Below are 20,665 nucleotides of genomic sequence, written 5' to 3'. Positions count from 1 at the left end.
CAAACTGAAAACCTCAACGCCACCATGCAGAGATACTCGGCATTTTAGCGTATGGCCTCCTAGACTGCTTTCAACGCATGCCCGCTTTACAAAAAGCGAAAGCACAATACAAGAAGATTCACAATATTGATTTTTCAATATCTCACGAGAATCTCAGAAATATTTCCTCATAGCTTCTTCCTTAAATGACTTTAATAGCTTTGTGATCTTCCACAGATAATGATTTACTAAGCAGAGGCATTGGGGATTTCCACATTTTCCTTATAGAAGCAGCAATGATGGATGGGCCCTGAGACTTCACTGTAACAAATTCCAAGAAATGCTGGGTCACAGGGTCTGGCCACTTTTTAATAGCCTGGCCTAGACCCCTAGATACCTATCACAAACCACCCTCTAGTCAGCTGCCTTCCCCAATCCACAGGACTAGGCGTCCAACCCAAATTTAGAGCTATTTAAGAAAAGGCCAAGAAGTCTTGGTTCATAACCCTCTCAATAGCAGCTGTGAGGGCCTTAATCCCACCTCTAAATCTAGACTAAGGCCAAAGGCCTCCTCTGGGTTGGCGACCTGCCTTGTTTACCCAGTCACAGGCCTGACCTGTGCCCAACCCAGTCCAAGGTGAGTCAGCTGAACAGGGGACGGGCGCCACCCTTCCCAGAGCACGAAGCCAGCTGAGACAGGGCTACCTTCCAGGAAGGGAAACAGATTCAGCAGCAGCTGGAGAAGGACGTGGAGGAGCACCTAGCCTGCAGGTAAGCGCTGGGAGTCCTGACCTGATCCTGGCTGGGATTGGGATGAGTGAGACCTGCTCTCACCCTGTCTCCTTCCCTTCCTGCCCCTTCCCTTCTGGGACTTCGCAGGCAGCTTCCTTTCGAGTGCTTCACTCCAGGAGTCAAGTGTGAAGTGAGGTTTCTTCCTCTGATCCCGGCCTTGGGCCAGGTGTGATTGAGGCTGAGTGACTTTCTCTGCTCAGACATCATGAGGCCTCCACTGCCTTCTGACCGCCCAGACCCACACTTTGCTCCTTGAAAGGCCAATTTCAGCTGAAACCAGAAGCTGCAGGCAGGCAAAAAGCCCATTCCCCCCAAGGAATCCATAGCCCAGGCCTCCTTCTCTGGCTTGAAGCTGTTTTTATCAAGAAACCCTCCGGCTACAGCACTGAAACACCTGCTGGGGCACTATGCCAGGGGCCTCACCTTTCTGAAAACTGGCTTCTTCATCTGGAGACTGAAAAGAGCCCATAAAGTTGGGAGAATGGAAGGACATACTGGACACAAGGAGCCAGTGCATGCCCTCCTCAGCGGGGCCTCAGAAAATGGGGTAGGAAATGGGTGGGCCCTGGACAGGTGGCTTCACATACAGTGGACCAAGCTCATGACAATACCAGCACCCTCACTTCCCACCTGGACTCCTGCTCCCACTCCTGCCCTGCAGCCTACCCTCCAAACATCAGCCAGAGGAAGCCCTGTTAAAATAACCCCTGGGACTTGGCACTTGGCTGCTCAAATTCCCCAGTGGCTCCCACCTCACTACAGTAAATGCCTGTGTCCTCATCACGGCCTCCAGGCCCTCCAGGATCTGGCCTCTCTCGCTTCTCCAGCCTCCTTCCCACTACTCCTCCTTACTCCCTCCCTGAACAGCTTCTCACTGGTGAGATGCTCTCTAAACACAACACCAGCTCCCACCTGAGAGCCTCTGCAATGGCCATGCCCTCAGTCTGAAAGGCTCTTCCCCACCCCTTTAGGCCTTTCCTCAAATGTCACCCCAGCCTGCCAGCAAGGCTTCTGAACCTCCTGACACAACCCTCCATCCTGCTCTTTGCTCTCCATTGCCTCCTACCATCTAACACAGCACATAAAGTCACAGAGCCTATTTATCCAGCTCCTCCCCAAAACAGCGCATTTGGGGACCAGTTATTCTTTCCTTCACTGCTAACACCTACAACAGTACTCAGACTTGGTAGGTGCTCAGTAAGTAAGTGTTGAAACAATGAATAAACAGCTAACTTTTACTGAATGCCCATTCTGTGCCAGGTACCGTGCTAAATGCTTTCCATATACATCTTACCTCTTTTTAAAAATCTTTCAATCTCCAGATAACTGTGATTCAAGTGTTATTATCCAGATTACAAGGGCAGAAATGGCATTCAAAAGGGACCTGCCTATGCTGTGCTCTCACAAGTCAGAAGCAGTCAGTCTGAACCCTGCCGTTCCCTCCGGCCCCCCGACCCACACCCCGAGGGTGGGTTCAGGTGTGTCTGAGGAAGTCACAGCTTTTCTCCAGCAGGCAGTGCAGCCCTGAGAGGAGGAGCAGGGGTACATGCTGGTGGCCTAGCAACAGCTTCTTCCATTCCAACTCACCATATCCCTGGGTTAATTTGGCCTTCCAGGAGCTATTCCTCTGACACTCTAACCCACGCTTCCCTCCCGCGCGCCGTCTTGTAAAGGATGGATGAGCTGTCCACAGGAACGAGTGGGAGTCCCATTGCTTCAGCTCTTTGGAACAAAGTGTTCCAAACAAGTGTTCTCTCTCTAAGTTCAAAGATGGGGGCTGAAGTCCCCTTGTCAGCCCTGCTAATCTCCAAAGCCCAACTATTGGTTTGTTGTGGGTGTTATTGCTTATAACATCAAAAAGTACAGAAGCTCAGGGATGGAAATCTGGAAAGTGCTGTGGGAGAGGAAAATTCCTCTGGGAGAGAGGAGTTAGGTGGGTTCTTTTCCTTTCAGAGGAGTTAAGTACTTGCAGGAAGCCGACAGCACAGAACTGAGCAAACTTCTATTGTCAGATTATAGGAGCCAGGCAGCCTTTCAACCCAACTCATTATGGTTGTATTTTCGCTCTCTTTCTAGACCCAGGTAATTCTTTGGAGGATTTTCTACTTAGTGAGTGCAAACATAGACAAGCATGGGAAGAAAGTCTGTATAGTTAGGATATCAGGCTTTCTCTTCTCTCTGTCCTTGCTTTTCCACTCCTTGCAGAAATAGTAACAAGACGCCTGTTGTGTGCCAGGCACTGTGCACAGCACTGGGGGTTAACAAATGAGTGACATTTCCTGACCAGTGAGGGAGATGAGCAAACAAACACAGCACACTGGAAATCCAACCCAGGAAATGCAGAAGGCCTTGCTCACAATAGGTGATTAACAAACATTTGTGGAATGAATGATGAAGAGGCAAATATAAGAAATGCTGTAGTCTACAGAAGGGAGGCTTGCCAATCTCCATGGGTACATGTGGTTGTGGGGGAAAGCTCTGAATTGGAGGAAGAAGAGTTCACAACAAGGAAAAGAGAGAAGGCATGAATGACATTTAAGACAGAGGGAGCAGCACCTGCAAACGCATGGAGGCATGAACTAGCAGGTTGAGTTTTAGGACTCAACCTAAAGCAGTCTGGAGTAAATGAACTCCATGATGAGTGTGGCAAAGCGTGAGTTGGTGAGATTACAAACATTACCAGAAGTCAGGTCACAGAAATTCGAGGGCAGGAACTAGGTATGGCTGCAGAAGGGAAAGGGAGGAGCCGAGGATAACGCCCAGATTTCTGGCACAGCCCTGGGTGGATTTAGTGGGACTGCTGTGGAGGCGCAGCAGCTGCTGGGGAGAATTATGAGTCCAGTTTGGATAACATGCAGGAGGTAAACGGGATCCAGAAGGCAACTAGACTCTCAGGCCCGGGCCTCCCTGTCCCTGGAACAGCACCCTCTTTTCACCCACTTGAATATCCATCCTACATGGCCCAGTCTTCTTCCTCCCTCCAGGAGACCTTCCAGATTGCCCTAGCCTTTTTCCTATACGCCAGACCCAACTGTCTGAGTCCCTCATAACTGGCTTTTGGTCTGATTTTGCTGCGGGAACTGATTTACCCGGCGAAGCCAAGAACCCTTCCCTAGGCAGCAGAGGCCCAATCAGTCACTGGTAGGTGGGACCCGAGGCGAATCTGCGTAGGATAGGGCGGGGCCTTTTTAGCTTAGCAATGGGTCAGAAGTCACTGCCAGACAAGAAACGGGTGAGAGGGTGGGAGGAAGGGTGACGTCACAATTGGTAGGAAATACCTTGGGACCTGACGCCTCCGAAACCAAAGGGCGCGCAAGAGCAGCCTGGAGCTCACGGGTCGGTCTGGTTCTCCTCCTTTCCCACGGCTGCCTTAGTACAGAATCTTATAAGTCCTCCTTCGGAGGCTAAAATGGTGTTCAGAGGCCAGGGGAGTTTAAAGCTCGATTTCACCCTCGCAGCCTCCAATCCGGTAAAGAGGGGCCGCGGAGCCCGACCGAGCCTTCCTATCCCTTTACTCTGGTGCTTTACCTGATTTATTTTTGTGGATGCCGGCGCCAGCTACGGGTGCCCAGAGAAAGCACGAGACCGGGCGGACTCTAGTAACCCACCCGACCAACAACCCACGCGGCATGGAGGCCGCCATTTTCCACTCCGCAGCCGCCAGAGATCGTGGGAGTCACGCCTAGCCGCGCCTGAGTCCGGGTGGGCGAGACGCACTCCAGACACTGCCGCGTCACTTGGCGGGGTTTCTGCGCAGGCGCCGTAGCTCTTAGCAACCGCCGTAACCTGTAGCAACGGGGAGATGTCGCTTCCGGCTGGTTTGGGGCGGCGGCGGGGGTTGTGGGAGTTTCGAGATCGTGGAACGATGTGACAAATGGGAAACTGAGGCCAGGGTGGAGGCAGGCCCTAAGGACCGCGTTGGCCCTCTCTCCTGGACTCGCGCAGTGGATGGAGCTTGTGCCTCGTGGCTCCTATTTCCCAAAGCAGGAAATTGAGGCCAAGGGAAGGGGCAGGTTTGTCCCGAGTCTATAGCCTAGGTGATGGTTCCCCCGGGTAAAAAAATCAATATGAGGCCCTGTCTTTATAAAGGAGAAGTCAGGGAAATGAAAGCAATTTCTAATAAAAGAATATGCATTTCACTTTGTAAAAGCTGAGGCTGGCTTACACCCGATCATGCTTATACCTAACTTAGGAGTCAGCTTAGATCTACTGGAAGAGAATATTCAGCTGGATTTTGCCAACAGTTTATATCTGACATCTTGAATCAAAGGCTAAATATATTTGTGTAGAAGCGTGGAGCCACTCTGACAGCTACACATGCTCACAGACGTGGGCATGCTGTTCTAGTGACTCACCCATGGTGAGCAGGGTGGGCAGTGATTTTCTAGAATGGTGAGCACAGTGTAACTCCCCACAACTAACCTACTGTATGCATTTCCAGACAATCTTGTCTGTATTAAAACTAGGGAAAAATTCACTGTGATTGTATATTCAACCAACTATAACAGATTTTTGGCCTATTTGAAGGTTTGATCTGAAAGTTGTGTGGGACAGGACCATTTGTTGTGGTGACTGTAATGGACTGTCCCATCCATTACAGGAGTTTCATATCCTGCCCCCCTCCCAGGGATATGACTGTCCCCTCAGTCTTGTGACACCCAAAAATACCCGCACAAATTTCCAATCTGTTCCTTGGAAAACCACTGATTTATTCAGTCAAACAATTTCTGCTAGCACACGTGTGCTGGGCAGTGTCGTGGTGGGAAAGGATCGAGTGTGAACAGGACAGAGCTCCTGCCCTTGTGAGTGAAGTCACATCACCCCAGCACAGGCCCCTCAGTTTCCTGTGCCACCAGCAGGCATGCCTTTGTCATGTGTACCTGTCACATGTGGGTTCAGTGGGGTGAACAGGACACACCTTGACCCCTCAGAACTGAAGTCAGCATAATTAGTGAGTTCAGGCGGGAGACTGAAATTCAGCCCAGCACTGTCCCGGGGCAGTGACCGTGCTGCCTGGGAGCCAGGGGAGGCCTGTCCCACAGGAACTGAGGGTGACCAAGAAGGGATCCATTGAAGTAGACTGCCTCGGCGAAGCCTGGAGGAGTGACAGAGCCAGTGGTTAGTGGGTAAAGGAAGGAACCCAGAAAGGCAGACTGCTTCCCCACATTTCGTCAGGAAGGAAATAAAACATGTCTTGAGACGTCATCATTCCTTTCACTTTCTCTGGGCACCTTGCTCAGAGACCCTGCTGATTCTCCCCAGGACAATGAGAAGGTGTTTAGTGAATGAATGTTCAGGGTGCCTCTCCATCCCCCATTCCTGCCTCCCTCTGAGCAGTGCTCTGTTGAGTGTCTATGTTCTGCTACAGTTTGTGTGATAGTCTTTATAAATTTCCTACTGGTCTTACTTCACTGTGGCCAAGATTAAAAGTTGACAGTAAGGCTGGAGATGGGTGGAATACAGTAGAGCTCCAATATTGAGAGGGAATTCGGGGCGGAGTTCCGGGAGGGATTCTAAGTGCCCTGATGCCTTTCTGTTTGAATATTAACTTCCAGCCCGCTTGCTGTTACAAATGTCTTTGACTCCTCTCAAGGGGGCATGAGCTTTGTCTTCATCCCTCCCCACCCTCTGCGCTCTGCAGGGTGTTCCGAGAAGCAGCCATGTCGTCCCTGTACCCATCCCTGGAGGACCTAAAAGTGGACCAAGCCATTCAGGTAAGTCGCCAGGCGCTGAAGGGGACCTTGAGGATTACCCTGGAAGGAGCTGGGTATTGGGGCCACTTGGAAATTCCTGTAGGCCTCAGGGCATGTAGGTCTCCACTGCAGGGCCTGCTGGGCAGAGAAGGCATCTGGAGGCAATGCCAGTGGTGTTACAGAGAGAATGGACGAGACCACGCAGCTGCACACATGCCTCTCTCATTCCCGCTCTGGCCCGCCCAGTCCCAGCTCTCCCTCCGTCCAGGATGGGCAGGCCCCATGCTCTGAGGCAGGCTTTCAGAGGAAACAAGACTCTGGGTGTGGGAATTGGCCTGCTCAGCCCCAGTGCCCCCTTGTCCCTCCATCCCAGCACTCTGTGGTTCCAGTGGGTTTTGAGAATTTGGAACTTCTCAGCTGAGAATTTGATTGGGAGATGGGCCTTGATGTTCTTCCTTCTGCAGGCAGTAAATGAGTTGTGGCATATGGTGGGTCACAGTCCTCAGAACTTCCTCCCAGGAAAAGACACATCTGCAGAGGCCACATTTATGTGATCTTGAGCCCTGAGGGTTGGTGGACGCTCCCCCCTCACACCCGGGGCCCACTCACATACCTGATGCCCAGACCCTGGCCTCGTGCAGCTCCAGGCTCTGGGGTTCCTGGAGTCCTGGCCACAGCTGACCAGTGCTCCCTGCCCCTTTCTAGGCCCAGGCCAGAGCCTCACCCAAGATGCCAGCCCTGCCAGTCCAGGCGGCAGCCATTTCTCCAACACCAGGTGAGTGAGCTGGGTTGGGGGGCTCCTGGGTGCCCAGTCCGTTCAGGGAAGAGGTCATCAGGGAAGCTTGGCAATGCCAAAGGTATGGGAGGCTCCTAGGTTATGATTCAACATGGCAGAGGAAAGGACCAGGCTTCCATTTGCTACCCACATGTTACTGCCTGGGTGACCTGGGCCGAGGCACTTCACTTCCCAGAGCCTGTGCCCATGCTGCTCCCTTCCTACCCGATGGCCTGGCGAACTCCTGTTTATCGTTCCAAACCCAACTTAGAGTTAGGGAAGCTGGGTCTTCTCTGATGCCTCCAGCAAGGCTGCCTTGAGAATGTGGTATCATTTGTGGGGACCTCTGTCTAAATAAACAATTGGAGTCACCTCAGTTTAGCATGTCAGCACTATTCTGGTGACCCAATCTCATGTGACCTCAGGAATGAAATACCACACTTGCCAGACTTCCTTGCTGGAACTGTGGCTGGCCTGGGGTGGGGGCAGGTGGGGGAGAAGTGGATGGCAAATAGCGCCCCAAAGAGAGAAGGGACCAGAACCCCACTTGCCTTATTCAGCTCAGGCTGCCATAACAAAATACCATAGGCTGGATGGCTTCAACAGTAGAAATGTATATTCCCGCAGCTCTGAAGGCTGGAAGCCCAAGATCAAGGTTCTGGCCAATTTGGTTTCTAGTGAGGGCTCCCTTCCCAGCTTGCAGATTGCCACCTTCTGGCTGAGTCCTTCCATGGCCTTTCCTCAGTGCACTTGCTTAGGGGTGGGGGTGGGGTGAGAAAGAGAGAGAACGAGAGAGAGAGAGAGAGGACACGAGAGAGAGAGAGAGAGAGAGAGAGAGAGAGAGAGAGAGAGAGAGAGAGAGAAAGAGAGAGGAGAGGACATGAGAGAGAGAGAGCATGAGATCACCTGCCCCCTCTGTCGTCTCTTCTTATAAGGACACAACTCCTTACAAGAAGGGATTAGGACTCTGCCAGTCCTGGTGGGAACCATTCACTGAGGGGTGCAGAGATTTCTGGGTGCCAAACAAAGTCAGTGGAGTTGAATAGCAGAGTGGCGCATGAGGACTCGGTGTCCCACCCTGCACCTAGGCCCTTTGAGGAGCGTTCACCAGCTAGTGTTCCTGGGATACCCTGCACTCTTGGAAGTAAACCCCATACCCAGGCCCCATTTCTTAATAAAAATGAGCAGCCACAGGGGAGCCAGGTGGGCATGGGGAAGCACATACCCTTGAATGACACATTTTTTCTTTCTTCCTTTCCCATCAGTTTTGTACCCAAACTTGGCAGAATTGGAAAATTATATGGGTCTTTCCCTCTCCAGCCAAGAAGTCCAGCAGAGCCTGCTTCAGATTCTAGAGGATGACAGTGTACGTATTTGGCTTCTGCCTGCTGTGGGTGCAGAATGTCCCCATCCTCCCTCTTTCCTGTTCTTGCCACTCAGCAGACCTTCTTTCTCTCTGTGCTCGGACCTCCTCCCTCCCCAGCACTCTGTGGCTGTTTCTTGATGGCACTATTAATTTGAGGCTTCATGAGATGCACTGCAGGCTTTCACGGTTTCAGATCTTCCCACAAGCCTTGGGGCTGGGGAACCAGGGCTTGCTCTTTGACCTTGGGCCTGAGCTGGATGAGAAGGGAGGCCCTTAAACCCAGCATGAACCTGAGGGCATCAAAAACAGGGCTGCCTGCATGTATAAGCAGAGCTAAGAGGGCAGGAGCTTGCCACCCAGCTCTGGTCCCCCTTTTCTTCCAGAAGCCGTGGAAAGAAGGAATCCCCTTGATCCTGCTTTCCACGGCTTCTGGGAGAAAAAGACGCCATATCAGAAATATTTGCTATGAAAACGTATTCGCCTGCAGAACCAGTCCCCACCTAAGCCCTTGCCAGTTCGCTCTAGCATCCCTGAGTCCTACCTGTCAGTCTTTCCTGCCAGGCTCATCCCGAGCCAATGGAATGGAAAGTATGAACTGCAAAGCTTGCTAAGGCTGGGGAGTTTCATGAACTTGATGCAAGTGATGATGGAGAACTGTCACAGACGTGTACAAAGCCACTGCCAAAGTGAGAATCCGACAGGAGAAAATCGACAAGGATGAAGCCCTGTGGGACCCTGAGAAGAACTGGTGGCACCTTGGGGTGTTTCTCCATGATGGCCCCCTTCGTGGTCATGCTGTGAAAGGCAGACACGAAGCAAAGAAAGTCCTGCTGTAGGCAGTCCCCACTGTCACCATCGTTTGTTCCAATACTTAGGACATAAATGCATTCAACCTTCAGCCTTAATTTTGATACAAATATAAGATGATAAATACATTTTTATAATTTTAAATTTTTTATGGCTTTTAGCTTTTTTTTTTTTTTTTGAGATAGAGTCTCTCTGTGTTGCCCAGGCTGGAGTGCAATGGCACAATCTCGGCTCACTACAACCTCTGCCTCCTGGGTTCAAGCGATTCTCCCACCTCAACCTCCCGTGTAGCTGAGACTACAGGCACGTGCCACCACGCTCAGCTAACTATTTTTGTATTTTTAGTAGAGACGGGATTTCACCATGTTAGACAGGATGGTCTCGATCTCCGGACCTCGTGATCTGCCCGCCTCGGCCTCCCGAAGTGCTGGGATTATGGGCATGAGTCACTGTGCAGGTTGGCTTTTAACTGTTTATTGTTAAATAGTAGATTCTCAGGAAGATGAAAGTCAGTACAGAGAAGTCATTTGTACCCTTCAGCCAGCTTCCTCAGTGGTTACGTTTTTCCATAGCTATGGTATACTATCAAAACCAGGAGTCTTACGCGGGTATAATGTGTCTCTAGTTCTCTGTCATTTCATCAGTGTGTAGATTCATGTAACCAGCACTGCAGTCCACACAGAACTAGTTCATCACACAACCACCTCTGCTTCTGTATAGTCGTGCCTGCCTGCTCGCCACCCTCCCTAACCACTGGCAATCAGGCATCTGTTTTCTGTCTCTGTAATTTTGTCATTTCAGAATGTTATGTAAGTGGAATCATCCAGTATATGACTATTTGAGGTTGGCTTTTTTCACTCAGCACAAAACCCTCTAGATCCATCCAAGCCGTGGTGTGTGTCAATAATCGTTCATTCCTTTTTACTGCTGAGTAGGATTCCATGATGCGGATGTTCCAGGATTTGTCTAACCTGTTGAAGAATAGTTTCGTTGTTTTCAGTTTTTGGTAGTTATAAACAAAGCTATTTGTATACAGGTTTCTGTATAGACAAACATTTCATCTCTCTGGGATAAATGCCCAAAGTGCAATTGTGAAGCTGTATGATAAATGTATGTTTAAATTTTTTAAAGGAAGTGCTACCAGGTGTGGTGGGCATGCCTGTAATCCCAGCACTTTGGGAGGCTGAGAATACAATTAACATTTTATATGTTAATTCTGCATCCCAGGACCTTGCTAAATTCCTCTATTTGATCTAGGAGTTTATTTGCAGATTCTTTGGAATTTTCTAGTAGACCATCATGCCATCTATAGATAGGGGCCGTTTTATTTCTTCTCTCCTGATCTGTGTGACTCCCCCTCTTTTCGTGCCTGTTGTGCTGGCTAGATCGTCTGTCTTTAACAGTGGTGGGAGAGAGAAGTTCCTTGCCTTTTTCTGCACCATTAATTTTTATATTTTTACATTTGTTAAGACAAAAATCCAGTAGTTTTATCCGCTTCTGCTCACTGTTTACTGTAACTTTTTCTATTTTAAGTGGATTTCAAAGGAGTCTTCCTTCTACCAATTTCCCTCGGAGAATGAAGGGCCTCTTTATGTATCCTCGCCCCTTCTCTCCTGGCTTTTTAGGGGCATGGACTTTGACGCCCTCTAGTGGCCGTATGGAGCCACGTCTCCTCTCGGCGCTAGGGGAGAGGTGTGGACTTGGGACGTGATGGGACCCGGGACCGCTCCATCCTTTCCCCATCCCTCCCCCTACTCCAGTGTCTCCTGAGGCACAGGGTCCCTACGGACCTGGCTGACCCCCTGCTCTCTGGTGTCTGCAGACAGCGGCTTCGGGCCCTGGGCCCGGCCAGGTGGTGGCACCGGTGTCCGGGTACAACCTGGGCGTGCGGCGAGCGGAGATCAAGCCCGGCGTGCGCGAGATCCACCTGTGCAAGGACGAGCGCGGCAAGACAGGGCTGCGGCTGCGGACAGTCGACCAGGTAGGGCGCTGGGGCTGGGCAGGAAGAGGAGCCCCGAGCTGCACCCGCCCTCCCGCCAGGCCTCAGAGCTCAGAGGTCCGATCCACAGTAAGGTGGGCCTCCTAACCCCAGCGGCGAGGCCCTCGCTCCCTGTTCCTCTGCCCCGATGCCCGGGCGGGGCTGGATCTGCGTTGTGCAGGGCCCTCCACCGCCCTCTCCATGGGTCCCTGTCTCTCAGAGGAGCCTCCTTTCCCACCTGCCCTTCACTGCCCAGGACATCTAGCTTCCAAGCGATGGTGTAGACAGCGGACGCCAGGGAAGCCCATGCCTTTGTGAATGGTACAGTAGAGTGTTTGCGGGTGCAGCCTCGGGCCAGGGTTGAAATCCTGACTCACCTCCTTCGGTGCAGCTTAGAGTGTTTCTTCCCCAGGAAAATGGGGTAACCTCGGTACCCGCCATGCAGAGCTGTGCCCCTGGGACACTGTAGGCTCCCAGAGTATCAGGAGGAAAACAACAGCTTGGAAGAGGGATCCCAGCCCAGGGTGGGCCAGGGACACTGACTCTGTGACCCTGCCTCCCCCAGGGGCTCTTTGTGCAGTTGGTCCAGGCCAACACCCCTGCATCCCTTGTGGGGCTGCGCTTTGGGGACCAGATCCTGCAGATTGATGGCTGTGACTGTGCTGGGTGGAGCTCGCACAAAGCCCATCGGATGGTGAAGAGGGCATCAGCTGAGAAGATCGTCATGGTGGTTCGGGACAGGTGAGTAGCCAGGCCCAGGCATCCCCTCCGTCTGACCCCAGCCACGTCCCCAGGCCAGCTCACTGTCCCTCCTGCCAGGCCATTCCAGCGGACTATCACCATGCACAAGGACAGCACGGGCCATGTGGGCTTCATGGTCAAGAAGGGGAAGGTCGTCTCTTTGGTCAAAGGGAGTTCTGCGGCCCGCAACGGGCTCCTCACCAACCACTATGTGTGTGAGGTGAACGGGCAGAATGTCATCGGGCTGAAGGTAGGCTGGTGGCTGCACCAGGGAGGGATGACTGGGTGGTGGGAGGGCTCAGGTCTGTGGGCAGCTGACCCTCAGTGTCCTCATCCTAAGGTTGCTGTGAGGATTTAGTAAGGCAGTGTTGGTCGGGCTGGGTGCGGCAACTCACGTCTATAATCCGAGTGCTTTGGGAGGCCAAAGCAGGAGGATCAGTTGAGCCTGGGAATTCGAGACCAGCCTGGGCAATGTGAGATCCTCTTTTAAAGGAAAAAAAACTAAAAAATTAGCCAAGTCTTGTGGTGCACACCTGTAGTCCCAGCTACTCAGGAGGCTGAGCTGGGAGGACCATTTTAGCCTGGGAGGTCAAGGCTGCAGTGAGCTGTGATCATGCTGCTGCACTCCAGCCTGGGCAACAGAGAGACCCTTCCTTAAAAAAAAAAAAAAAAGTGTACTTAGAGCTCTGAGCACAGTGCCAGGCATATAGTAGGTGCTTAGTAAATAATAGCTATTGCTACTGACACATGGAGGCCAGAGGCATGACAGGATTAGGAGTGTGTAGAGTTCCCAGGCACCCACCCAGGTGGCTGCTGGCTGCATGGACACCTCCTTGCTCTGTATGGCACTGTTGTTTGCATAGTGGATCATGTTCAGAGGTAGGAATGTTTTAGACAATTGTTATTCAGAAATCCATATGGTCGTCAGGCTCTTCAGAACTGGGTTTGTCCCAGCCAGCCATACTTCCTGAGATCATTTGTCTTTTCAAAGTTTATTTCCACCGGTGGCCATCACTAGTCCTGTCTAGCACATCTTCTCTCGTTTATTTTGGAACAACCAAGAAAACACATAACCAGATTACATACATGTGTAAAGTAAAGGTCACTAGGCTCTAAGCAAGGGCCAGAGGCTCTTCTGTGGCCACAGCATTAGTGTTTGGACTGCCTGGCACACTTTGCCTAGAGGCTTTTAGTTTCTTTTTCTTCCCATGATCTACGTGGTGTTTGCAGGCCTCTTTTTACCAAACAAGCAGATCTAAGAGGATGTAAGAGGAGGAGGAGGACCCTTGTGGCCCTGATGGCAGCAGGAGCCAGAGGGTGGATGGGTGCACTTAATGCCACCCACAGGATGAGGATTCTCTTTATGGGTTGAGGCCAGAACCCAAATGTGACTGGGGCCAGGGATATAGGATAGCAAACGTGGGCTTGGTGGGTCTCTGAGAGCCCTTGAAACAGGGAGAAGAATTGCATTGATGAGGCCTGGTTATGCGTCAGGCCCACTCCGCTGGTCTTCAAGCTGAGGGTGGGAAGCGCATGCTCATTTGACCAAGGAGATCCTCAGGTGGGAGGCCCATGGTCTCACTCAAGCAAGGCTTTATCTAGGAGTCTGCTGGGACCCTTGTCTGACAGGCTCGGGGTCCGAGGCAGCCCTGCCCTGCAGTCAGGCATCAGTGGTCTCCAGCAGTGGCCATGCTGACCCTTTCACAGAGGGGCCTGCAGAGTTGCTCCTGGTCCCCAGTTCTTAAGGTGATTGCCCACTTGCCTTTTCTCTAGGACAAACAGATCATGGAGATTCTGGCCACAGCTGGGAATGTTGTCACCCTGACCATCATCCCTGCCGTGATCTACGAGCACATGGTCAAAAAGTAAGGCTGTACCCTTCCTCTGCCATCCCCTCACCTCCTTGTCTCCTGGCTGCACCTGGGTTCATCCACTCCCACCTTCTCAGCCCTGACACAGGGCACAGACCCAGCCAGCTCCATCCTCCCTTCCCCTCCCCTCCCTCCAAGGTAGCCTGTGGCTTCTGGAGATTTGTAAGTCTTAGAACTGGGAGTGAAGGCCCACATGGAGTCACTGGCTCAGAAGGAGATGGGGGTGTGGAGGGCGGAGAGAAGGAGCTGCCAACTTGGCCACCGTTGTTGCTATACCTAGGTTATCTCCAATGCTGCTCCGCCACACCATGGACCACTCCATCCCAGATGTCTGAAGCCATCAGAGGGCAGGGCAGGCCTCCCACCCTCCTGCGGCCAAGGGCGACCACCCTCCGACTATGGGTTGCAGCTGGCCTGCTGCCTAAGGTGGGGGTTGCCTTGAGGGGGGCATGTCCAGGAGGGTGACCACGGGATGGCATGGGTGTGTCGTTTATAAACAGGCATCCTTGGAGCCTCAGACTCCAAGCTGGGTTGAGGCTCAGGCAAGGCCCACAGGCAGACGATTCTCTGGTGCTGGTTTAAATGCTGGCCACGTAGGCAGGCTGCCTAGACACTTCTTAAAGTTGTAACTGGGCCCCTTTCAAGATTTTGCTCTACTAGGAAAACAGTTATACATTTTAAGAGACCAGAGTGACATTCTTTGTGAGAGCTTTTTCCTTGCCTGGACTTGCTCTTTGTCATAGACTGTGGAAGTTCTCAGCCTTGATCATCTTTTGAATAAAGATTTGATTGTAAACAAAATCCTGTCCTCAAAGGTAATTCCCCCAAAACTATCAAAAATAATAAAATTAAACGGTAACTGAAATTTTGGAATCTTGATCCCCTGACATGCCAGGGCTGGTTTTCTCTTAAACAGTGGAGAGACCAGGGTCTTTTCAACACATGGCCTCTGAGAGCCATGATTTGGCTCTGCCTCTGTCACATGCTGCCTGCCAGCCTGGTGCAGGGATGACTGGAACCGGGGACAGGATGGAACTGTGGGGACGGGGTGGGACTGTGGGGCAGTGGGAATGGCAGAGGGAGCACTGGCTTTGGGGCCCCCTCCCATATGACTGGCTGCTTCTGCTTCTGCTTCTGCTTCTGCTTCTGCTTCTACTGGGGGGATGAGACGTGATGCCCTCACGGTGCCCAGCAGGGTGTGCCACATGGCGGGGGAGGTGGTTCCAGACCCTGTGCCTGACCCCAGGAGGACAGTGGTGCCCCAGCCCCACGCAGCTCTCTGCTTACCTGCATGTTGGAGATGATGGCTGCCTGCCTGGCTTTTCCTGTGCAAGTGTTGTGACCTCTGTGTCAGAGGAGGACAGTGTGAATCCCCCACTCCCCCTGTTTAGAGAAACCACACAGTATAAAGAAAAGAGGCTGAGGGGCTTGCTGTGTGTTCATGCTTTAATTCAGAGTTGTCTGCCACAGGTACAACTCTGTCCGAACAAAAGGACAAAGGAGACAAGAGTCAAGATCCCTCCCCACCTCCCCACTTCCCGAATCCCCTGAATTCTTTGTCAAGGGGATGGCCTAATACGGGAGTGCACTGTGACCCGTTTGCGTTGTCTCCTAGGTCACAGAGGGGGTTGCGAGTTCTCTGGGCAGAGGCCCTTGGGTAGGCGTTGGCCCCAGAACCTTGGAGTTTGTCCCACCCCTCCCCGAAGTGCTGTAAGATACCCCTGTGCTAGTGGCAATTGGGAAGGGTGTGTCAGTGAGAACCTAAGTGATCCCCTTGGGAGAAATCTACAATACGCTCCACTCAAGTGCAGCTCTCTGTGCAGAGGCCGGGCCCCAGCTTCCAATGCCTGCCTGAGCCTGGACTGGCCGGGCAGTGGGGCCCCTCTGGCCCGAGCCCTAGAACTCAGCAGAAGCCACCTCTGGCCACTAGGTTCCAGAAGGCGGTTCCTGGGGATGCTGTTCCTCAGGACCTCATCAGCTCTGGCCAGATGCTGGGGAAAGGGGAGGCCCCAAAGATTTCTGCTTCAGAAGCTGAGAGCAGGAGGAAAAGGTTGCAGCCCAACGGGAGGAGGTATTAGGCAGGAAGGAAAAGGGCCGCTGTGGAGGGTGAGCCCTCTCGGCGGGGGGAGGGGGGACCCGCCCCAGCTTCGCCCTCCCAGCCCCATCTGTACCCTGCCTCTTCAGGGCACAGTGCCCGAGCTGTAGCTGCCTCACCTCCACCGCCTGGAGCCGCACGGGCAGCCTGCACCTCTGCGTCAATGCAGATACTGATACACATACACGCACTCCAGAGCTGGGCCAGGACCACCTGCCGTCACGGTCCCAGGGCCTGTCCCAGGGCTGAGTGGGGAGCTGCTTCCTCCACTGACAAGAAGAAAAGCCCATCAAAGGCCCCAGGAGAAACCCCAAAAGAGAGGACCCTCAACACTGTGGGCCAGGGCCTGCGTGACCCACACGGTGGTCTCAGGCCAGAGCAGGAGTAGAGGGCTGCAGCCGGCTACACACACCTCCTCCGCAGGTGGCTTCTCCGGCTACACTCACCTCCACCTTGGGCCCAGCCACAGCCCACTCCTCCACAGGTGGCTTCTCTAGCAGCAGGGACAGAGTAGACTGTGGCCCCAGCCCTGTCACATCCGCCAAAACACAAGACACAATAGGAAGGCCACAGACGCAAGACACAGACAGGAGCAGAGGGGCTTGAAGCTTGACTAAATTCCAGTGGTGAAAAATATAGAGACTTTATGTTGTCAAATATAGTTCATACATTTCTTTTCTTGGCAAAGCTTGGACTATGTCTAAGGAGACTACGCAGCTCCATGAGTGCACGGCACAGGAGGCTGGGTCCGTGGCCAGTTCCAGCTTGGCTTTGGATTGGTTTTGTCCACTGCCCGCTCCGTGGCATGGCCACAGTGTCCTGCAGGGGCAGCCCCAGCCAGGCCCCAGGCATTTAGGTTTGGTTTGGCTGGGTTGGGGCATATTCCACAAAGGATGGCTGGTCTGAGGCCCTGACCGAGGCGGGGGGAGCTTTGGAGGCACAAAGCATGTGGCAGAGGGGGCTCCTGCCCCAAGGGCTGGGCCAGCTGCCCATTCCCAGTGCATGCAGGTACCCCACCTCACGTGGAGGGCACCAAGCAGAAGGGCAGAGCCCAGGAGTCAGGCAATGGCTGTTGAAGCATCGGGGTGAGGGCAAGCAACCTTGGCAGAGAACCAGAGTGGCCCTGAGGCCAGAGGGGCGAGGAAGACAGAGTCCCTCCAACCCCCCAGATGTGGAGCCTCACCTCTGAAGAGTGGGTGGGATGACCAGATGGGTGCAAACCCTGTGGGGGAAGAGGAGTGAGTTTACTTGGTAAAATAATAATGGTATTAAGAATGTCAGCAGCTTGGCTGGGGGACTCAGTATGGTCCCGGGAAAGGGGCTGGGGACAGTGAACCTTCCCAGGCCAACTGGCCTTGGGCTGGGAGCAGGGAGGCTGCAGGATGCCTGCCTGCTCTTCCACACACGTGCTTGGGAAACCCATCCCAGGACACCCTGCTTTGGCCTGGATGAACATTGTGGCTTCAGTACGCCGTCCTGCAATTTATCCTGCCAGAATCCCCCACCCTTCTCCAGAGGCAGATAGTTTTAAGGTTTAGGAACCCTCATCTCAGAAAGCAAGCAGCCACCTCACTGGATACCCTTGCATGGCTGAGAACCAGCCCCAAAGTGAACATAGTGCAAAGCAGAAGTTGGGCCCAAAGGCCCTAGAGAAACTTGGAGCAGGTTCCAGGAGGCAGTAACGGCCTCTGGCTTATTCAGTAAACTGGATTCCTGAGTCCAGCCCTGCCTCCCAGCCAGCAGATGAGATGGCCTCACCTTGAAAGGCTGGGGGAGCCCCCTTGGCGGGGCTTGCCTCCTCCTATTATGCTGGTGGATTCTCCAGCTGGGAGCTGGGGCTCAGGCAGGCACTCCTACCCCAGCACTGAGCTTGCCAGGCTTAGCTGCCTCACAGGAGTAATGATTGACACACCCAGAGGTGCCAAGAGGAAAGGGATGACGGGAAGGCCTGGGATGAACGGACACACACAGAACTCACACTGCCCTCTGCCACCTTGCGCCCAGCCCATCTCTCCTCCAGCCTGTGGCCTTGACTGAGCTCCTGAGTCCCAAGCTGGGGAGCAGTCTGGGGAGGCTGGAACGCTGGCCCGGCCCAGTGGTTTCGGCCCCTGCTCTGAGCCCTGGGTTAGCGGTCTGCAGTTTAGGCCATGGCTGCCTCCATTTGAGGAGAGGACGCTGGTTCCCCAGCCGGGGCTGAGGGCAAGGTGGCTTGGAAGAGCAGGCATGGAGTAAACAGGGCACTGGACAGGACAGTGCAGGGCGGGTGACCCGATGAGCAACTCAAGCCCAGCTTCTCTGGATAAAGACAGCCAGAGACTTCCTGAGCAGGGCTGGCCCTGTCCAAAGGGCCAGGGGGACAGAGGGGCCGGGGTGGGGGCCCTTGCCTCTTGCCTCCTCCCCTCCCTGCGATGTGTCCAGCCAGTGTGCCTCCTGCCTTTGGTCTCCCTTCCCTGCTCTCCAACAAAGCTTTGGGATGCCTTTCTCCAACCCCTACTCCTACCACGATACTGTTTTAACATCCTGAAAAAAAGAAACATTTCCACACCCAAAACTAAATAAATAAGATGATGCCCATGGGAGAAGGGAGGGAGAACGGCATCCCTACAATCAGTGGTCAGGCCGCAGGTGCCGCTGCCCAAATAGGCCTCCTCAGAGCTGGGAGCCACCGCCTGCCGGGCTGGGGCCTGGCTGGCTCAGGGAGCGGCAGCTGATCCTGCGGATGGAGTGCAAGGCCACAGTGCAGCAGCCCCGTAGCAGGGAGCTGATGTTGTAGATGGGCTGGCCCTGGCGCCTCTGGGAGCGGCAGAGCCAGGCCACCGTGGGCACAGCTGGTACCACCACGGCCAGCAGATCCACAATGTAATGGCGGCTCCAGTAGCTCTTAGGCTCCTTCTCAGCCGCAGCAGCCTCCTCCTCCTCCTCCACAGGGCACACCACGCTCACCGACTGGCCAGGGTTGGGGTTGGCACCAGGCCGCTGTGGGGTGGGTCCGCAGGTGATGGGCTCTGGGGCCTCTGGCTCATCACCCACTGTCACCACCACTGCTGAGTTGGGGTCTCTGGGTCCCGGAGGGTGGGTGTCTAGCTCTGGGCACCTGTCCCCTGACTCAGGGACTGTCCCACAGACCTGGGCCTGGGTCACCTTCTCCAGGATGGTGTCAAGGTCAGGCTGGTACTGCACAAAGTCTGTCTGGATAGCACGCTCCTGCATGCAGCTGGCCTGCACGCCAGCCTCCATGCCACACAGCAGCTTCTCATAGGTGTTGCTGGCAGGGAAGCGGGGGCCCAGGCCGAAGGAGCTGTGCAGCGAGGTCTCCTCAGTGCCACAGTCCACCCCCGATGACAGCAGGCTGCTGGCTTCCAGCGCATCCGTCCGGCTCAGTGTGTCATCGGCTGCTGCAAAGCCGCTGTCAGCCCCGTCCTCAGCAGAGCCACTGGAGGGATCACCGGGCTGGCGGTCACCACAGACGGCCGGGTCACTCAGCTTGGTGTAGGTGGAGCTGCGGGTGAGGGAGCGGGCAGGGGACCCACCGGCCGACTCCCCTGTGCCATCCTCCTTAGCCATGCCATTCTGGGCCACCTCCATGCTGTGCAGCAGCGTCTCCAGCTTCTTGTTCTGGATGTTGATGTCCACGAAGTACTTCTGCAACCCCTTGTCCTTGTCAATCAGGTTGTTCTTGACAGTGTCGATGACCTGTTTGAGCTGCTTGATCTCCTTGCGGGCCTCCTTCAGGGCCAGCTGGGCCTCCACGCGGTGGCACTCCTCCTCAATCCAGTCCTCCTGCATGCGCGACAGCTGTGTCTTCAGGTCATCGATCTCTGTGTCCCTGTGAGCCGAGGAGACACACACATGCTCACTGCCTGCTTGCCTGCTCTGTCACCGCCAAGGAGAGGCAGGGAAAGGACAATGTCGCCAAGGATAAAGGGCCCTGTGCTGCTGTGGCTCAGAGCCCAAAACAGAAGGACAAACTCAATGCCTTTTTATTATGGGGGAAGTGAGAGTGGCTGGGGAGAGGGGCTGAGGGGTGAAGACAGGAGAAGTCTACACCTGTGAGAGAAGGAAGTTCAGGAGGCGACATCACTAGCATTCCTGCCCCACCACTCCCCAAAACGCAGATGACTCTCAACATTCAAATCCATCATCTAGAGAAGAGACTAGACAACAGAGACCCTTGTAAGTTTTATACCTGCTGCTATAAAAAACCTAATAAAATCTTAATGTAAAAAAACAAAAACTAGGCAGAAAATCTTGGCTCTATAGAAAGTGAGGTGGCCTCCTACTAAAGCAGAAAATTTAAATGGAGGAGTATTTGGCCAGACACCCCTAGGGAGAGAAATGACAGCCTTCAATGCTGTGGGGAGGCTGATGACTTTACATCATCCCTCATGCAGAGGGATGAAAGTGGTGGGTGGAGCCAGGGAGAGTGATGAGAACAGGGTGGCTCTCTACTATCCATACTAGAAGCTGCTTCTTTGTATTTCCTTGTATCTTTGTATCTTAAAGAGGAAAGGCTGAAAAGATCAAGGAGAAAGGCACAGAGTTACTCTTGAGAGAGCCGGCAAGCACCA

At 53.6% G+C, this 20,665-nt stretch overlaps 2 protein-coding genes and 1 long non-coding RNA gene across 28 annotated transcripts in view; 1 reads left to right on the top strand and 2 right to left on the bottom strand.

Annotated features, from left to right (window-relative positions):
- Positions 1-4,501, bottom strand: part of LOC103792799 (uncharacterized) — an 83,233-nt gene extending 78,732 nt beyond the window's left edge. Inside the window, exon 1 of the long non-coding RNA XR_004742739.3 lies at positions 4,300-4,501. This is a non-coding gene — a long non-coding RNA (uncharacterized LOC103792799). The remainder of the gene's footprint in view (positions 1-4,299) is intronic.
- SDCBP2 (syndecan binding protein 2) lies at positions 702-14,803 on the top strand. Of its 11 annotated transcripts, none has more exons than XM_008995625.5 (9): positions 702-750; positions 6,413-6,485; positions 7,170-7,239; positions 8,505-8,605; positions 11,235-11,393; positions 11,956-12,131; positions 12,210-12,381; positions 13,905-13,996; positions 14,283-14,803. In XM_008995625.5, the coding sequence occupies exons 2-9, from the start codon at positions 6,432-6,434 to the stop codon at positions 14,335-14,337; spliced, it is 879 nt and encodes a 292-aa protein (XP_008993873.2). In that variant the 5' UTR covers positions 702-750; positions 6,413-6,431; the 3' UTR covers positions 14,338-14,803. The 11 variants fall into 11 exon arrangements, with proteins under 11 accessions (XP_008993873.2, XP_054111132.1, XP_017827383.2 ...); XM_054255157.2 differs by having other exon boundaries at positions 6,327-6,485; XM_017971894.4 differs by lacking the exon at positions 702-750 and adding an exon at positions 4,032-4,107.
- A 627-nt stretch (positions 14,804-15,430) lies between these two features.
- The window catches only part of SNPH (syntaphilin), a 42,344-nt gene continuing 37,109 nt past the window's right edge, over positions 15,431-20,665 (bottom strand). For all 16 annotated transcript variants that reach the window (XM_078371173.1, XM_078371172.1, XM_078371177.1 and 13 more), the window contains one exon: positions 15,431-19,923. In XM_078371173.1, coding sequence (XP_078227299.1) covers positions 18,747-19,923 — 1,177 coding nt within the window. In that variant the 3' untranslated portion in view covers positions 15,431-18,746. The remainder of the gene's footprint in view (positions 19,924-20,665) is intronic.

This window comes from Callithrix jacchus, chromosome 5 (genome assembly GCF_049354715.1).
Source record: "Callithrix jacchus isolate 240 chromosome 5, calJac240_pri, whole genome shotgun sequence".
Taxonomy (NCBI): domain Eukaryota; kingdom Metazoa; phylum Chordata; class Mammalia; order Primates; family Cebidae; genus Callithrix; species Callithrix jacchus.
Note: the sequence above shows the minus strand (reverse complement) of the source record. Positions and strands in the feature narration are given on the sequence as shown.

Excerpts from the sequence above, each read along its gene's own strand:
- SDCBP2 (XM_035298223.3), top strand. The coding sequence starts at position 4,720 with ATGGAGCTTGTGCCTCGTGGCTCCTATTTCCCAAAGCAGGAAATTGAG. Across the intron at positions 11,394-11,955 it reads GGCTGCGGACAGTCGACCAG|GGGCTCTTTGTGCAGTTGGT; the intron begins GTAGGGCGCTGG and ends TGCCTCCCCCAG. Across the intron at positions 12,382-13,904 it reads AGAATGTCATCGGGCTGAAG|GACAAACAGATCATGGAGAT; the intron begins GTAGGCTGGTGG and ends CCTTTTCTCTAG.